The sequence below is a fragment of the Lutjanus erythropterus genome, chromosome 19 (assembly GCF_056507025.1).
Source record: "Lutjanus erythropterus isolate fLutEry1 chromosome 19, fLutEry1.hap2, whole genome shotgun sequence".
Classification (NCBI taxonomy): Eukaryota; Metazoa; Chordata; class Actinopteri; order Lutjaniformes; family Lutjanidae; genus Lutjanus; species Lutjanus erythropterus.
The window spans coordinates 28530001-28534643 of NC_139335.1; the positions used below are offsets into that span (position 1 = coordinate 28530001).

Below are 4643 nucleotides of genomic sequence, written 5' to 3' on the forward strand. Positions count from 1 at the left end.
TGTGAAGTAAAAAAAAAAAAAAAAAATCTTTCAACATTACACCACAATCTTTGAGAAAAGCTGCAGTGAAATCGGGCATTTTTGGCTGCAACAATCACCAAAAAAAGCCTGTGAGATCCTGGAGGGACTGCTAAAATAATGCACCATGATATCAACAGCAGTAATACCATGGTCACAAAGAGCAACGGTGGATGGTAGATACAAAAACAACAACTACAATGCAGGTTTGCAACCAATGGGAAACCAGAGAGGGGCTGCAGATTGGGTTTAATGATCTGAACAGCTGGCTCGAAATCAATGATTTTCACACAGTCATTAATGTCATAAGTAATTTTCACTTTGTCTATATCCTCAAATTACATTAGAGATTAGAAGAAACAGTCGCAATAACAGAAGGAGGCAGGCCATGATAGCATCTGTTTCATGGCTGTGTGAAATCTATAATGAGTTAAAGAGCAATGAGTGAACATCCAGCCAGTAAAAGCTTTAATAAAAAGTCAATTCATGTGAAAGCTTGAGCGCTTCATCTCTCCTTCTAAAAAGACACGTGACACCCCACACTGCTGTGGAAGGTTGTGGTCGGGGGGTCAGTCCACACCACCAGAATTTGACACTTTAACCCAAAAGAAAGGACAGGGGGAAAAAACGCAAAAATGCAAGCTGGGGGACGTTCCTTTTCTGTTAGTCTCTGACAAAGGATCACATGACCTGGAAGTAATATTTTGCTTCTCCGACAGGCTCAGTGTACCCCTGCCCACTCCTCCTCAGGGGCGTGGACAAAGAGTCCCAAGACAATCTCATAAACACTGGTTTAATGTGAGCATGTGCATCTATATTTGACATAATAATATGTTGCTGCAACAATAAAGGATACGCGTTGTGTGTTGTCAGAGTGCCTGCGTCTGAGTGTTTGTGTGCCTGGCTGTCACACTGCTTCACTGTCACTGTGTGTAAGGGGGGGATGGGGGGTCTACATGTCCAAAGCATAGTTGGCTAGTGTCCCTGCTGTCCTGATGCCCTGAGTCAAAGAAGCAAGCTGGGACAGAAGGTCTGAGTCACATCAGATTGCCCTTCATGCAAAAATCTCAAGGCCAGGAGGCAGTAGATTCACACATCTGAAGCATTATCACACATAAAACACACACACACACACACACACACACACACACATATTAAGGTTTCACTTTTGTTGCGAATGTCTAATCAAGTAATATATGAGAGCCTTTTCCACAAAATGCACCCATTTCTTTGCTACTTTCTAAATTGACGCTGACTTCATGACACATATGTCACGTTTGCTCCTCTAAAGGGACATTCCACTGATTCTTACAGGTCAAAATCAGTTTGCTCATCATGAAGAGTACTAGTCCATCTACTCCATCAGTTGCATAATGTCTTCTGTGGCCCTGGATGACACTTCTGGAGCCGTCCTGGGCGGCAATGTGACTTTGTACATTCTTTCTCATTTTTCCCCATTCATGGAAGAAATTATCATGTTTACATTCATTATCTGGGGAAATATATTTTTTTCTTCTTATCTCTCACTACCAATATTACTTTCAATGTAAGTGTAAGGCTGAAACTAATGATTACTTTCATCATTGAATCATCGCTCAATTATTTTCTTGATTAATCAATAAATAGTTGTTTGCCTAAATGTCAGAAAATGGTGAAAAATGTTGAGGTGAAAAATGTTGATAGTTTTTCCCAAAATCTAAGATGACGTCCACAGATTTCTTTTTTTACTCACAACCCAAAAATATTCAGTCTAATGTCAAAGAAGAGTAAAGAAACCAAAAAGAAATTCACGTTTAAGAAGCTGGAATCAGAGAATTTTGACTTTTTCTTTAACAAAAAATATTCAAACTGATTAATCGATTATCAAAATAGATGGCGATTAATTTAATAGTTGATTTATCATTGCAGCTCTAATATTTTCCCTCAGCACTGATGGCTATACTCTCGTTAGACTGTTGAGTGCTCACCTGCACCAGCCTTCCTTCAGCGAGGATGGCCTTATGGGTAATCTGAACCCTAATAAGTGACAGAGATAAGAGGGTGTGTTGTAAGAAGCGAGTCTCTCCCGGTGTCAGCACGTTGCTGCAGTCACAGAAAAGTGCAACAAGGGATGGTTAAACCTACAATATGGAGTTTTTAACTTGTTATAGAACAGTCTTATTTTATTAGTGGTGAGTATATGACCTACATAAGCAAACAAGAGCATCCATCGAGTTATTCTTAATACCTGCCACCAGGTCAGCATGCAAAAAAATACTGCTTTTGATTTTAAACTGGAAGTTCATTTCGATCGATTTTTGATTTTGAATTTAAATTATGACACACTTATCTCTAATATAAATGTGACTGTTTCATACCACAGTATGTTGGGAATCCTGAACTCACTGTGCAGTTTTCTCCTATGATTGAGTGAGTGATCATGTGAGTGATGACATGGGCAAAGAGCTGTGCACAAGGCTGAGGGGTGATGGCCTGCTGGTAGAGGGGGTTTCAACAGGAAACTTTATAAAAGGTTCTACCCTTCACGGTTTTAGTTAGCATCTTTATCTGCAAGTAGTATTGGACTCTGTGTGTGAAGTAATAAGACCATAAGATGTAGTATGGATAAAGCTGTGGCTGAATGTGTGCTGACAGTTATTTTCAGTACCTATATGCCTGTCTGTCTCCATCTTCTGTTCCCTGTGTTTCTTTTTTAACTTATGTTACAGTGATGATGTCCCAAAATGCTGAGTCACTTCACCTGCTGAGTCTTCAGTCAGGGTCTCACGGGGCTCAGACGTGACTTCACTATCTGATGCAATAGAGGCGAGCTGATTATAGATTATAGGTGTGTTTGGTACAGATGTGGTCATGTTTTGCCTGTTGTGGAGTCAGTGAGTAAGAGGTCCCCTCCATGCTGGGATTAGAGACACAGTGTTATGTCACACAGCAGACACACAGCTAATACAAAGAGAGGGCCTGACGTTAGCCATGACACTGCCTTGTTTACATCCCCATAGAGCAGCACCAAGGCAGGACGGGCGGGATGCTGCCCGGGCGGGCCACGTGTATGGGTGAATTCACCTCACAGGGGATGCTGGGAGGACCAGAACACCTGAAGCAGCCTTAGCGACCGTCCTGTTTCTTCCCCTGTCTCCTCCGTCACAGCTCCATTCAACTCACCTCCTCCGCATGTTTCCTCAGCGCTTTCTCCCGCTCGTACTGGGTGATGAGCTGCTCGTTGTCCTCCTTCAGCAGCTCCAGCTCCACTTCGTGCTCCTGGTTCTCCGCGAACACCGAGTCCAGGTTCTCCAGCACGGCCACGACCAGCGGCATGAGCTCCTTCACCACGTCCTCGTCGTATTTGCCGATGAGCCTCTCGAACTCGCGGTAGATGGAGTTGGCCAGGCCCGACACCCGCTCAGACATCATCGCCGATGTGCCCGGGTCGTCCTGGTACACAACCCCGTCTTCCAGCTCCATTTTTCAGTCCTCTCCCGTTCAGCAAACAGGACCAGCGTGGCTTTATTCCGCCTCACCCCGCCACTATGACCGCCGTTACCCGCTTAACTGAAAGCAGCGTTTCGTTAAATAAACGCACACATTGAGGACATTACACGGCCCGACTGTTACGATGCGAGACAGGCTACGTGGATTTCTTCCTCTTTTTCCCCTCACTTGTCCCATGGTGCCTTCAAGTGCTCTGCCAAAGCTCCGACTTCCCAGGTTCACTGAAGGACCAAAATCACACGGTTTTGTTCGAAGTCCAGAAATACCTTGTGAGGATTATTCAAATTTCAACAGTAAAATAAGAACCTCCGCGTAATAAATTGTATTTTTTTTTTATCATTCATATATTCACACACACAGTGTTATTCCTCACGCTTTTAAATGTGTGTTTAGTTCCTGGAAGAAAAGCATTTGCTTTGTTGCTGCATGTGTTAAAGTGACAGATTATGGGACACAACTAGGGCTGAACAATTTTATGGAAATCGCAATATGGTGCAATATTTGCTAAAGGGATAATGTGCATAAAAATATAATTTTAAATTAAATATTGTCACTCTGCAAAGATGTTCTGGCCTACAAAACATATTCTACAAACTTATGAAAAAAATCCCTGTATGGCTGCAACACAAGATTATTTTTCATTTTTATTTATTTTAAGGTATATATAGATATGCATGTTTGTATATTACCTGCACACTAGAAACTTTCTGTGTACATGCACAATATACTATGAATTAATTTAAGTTTAATTATTTTAAAAATGTATATGTACACATTTTTTCTGTCAATGTGAACTCATACAAGTTGTTCACAAAAATGTTTTTCAATGAAAATTAGATTAATGATGTAAAAATTCAATTCCCTCTAATATCACAAATCATACCGCAATCAGAATAATCAGAATTAGATGTATTTTCAAAATTGCTCTGCCCTAAGGACAACTGTGTCATGGAAATAACAATAAAGCATTTATCATCATTAACTAATAACATAGGCAGTAATATGTTTTTGCAAAGTGATTTATTAATCTATAAATAAATCATCCAAATGACAAAGTATCTCAATTCATTATTTGTTACTTGAACTGAGAAAAAGATTGTAAAAAATAATTTACAATGAAATATTAAGAGTTCAAA

The 4643-nt window shown here is 40.8% G+C and overlaps 1 protein-coding gene across 3 annotated transcripts in view; it reads right to left on the minus strand.

Annotated features, from left to right (window-relative positions):
- The window catches only part of spag9a (sperm associated antigen 9a), a 39716-nt gene extending 35962 nt beyond the window's left edge, over window positions 1–3754 (minus strand). For all 3 annotated transcript variants that reach the window (XM_084743773.1, XM_084743772.1, XM_084743771.1), the window contains exon 1: window positions 3181–3754. In XM_084743773.1, coding sequence (XP_084599899.1) covers window positions 3181–3480 — 300 coding nt within the window. In that variant the 5' untranslated portion in view covers window positions 3481–3754. The remainder of the gene's footprint in view (window positions 1–3180) is intronic.
- Between the last annotated feature and the right edge of the window lie 889 nt (window positions 3755–4643).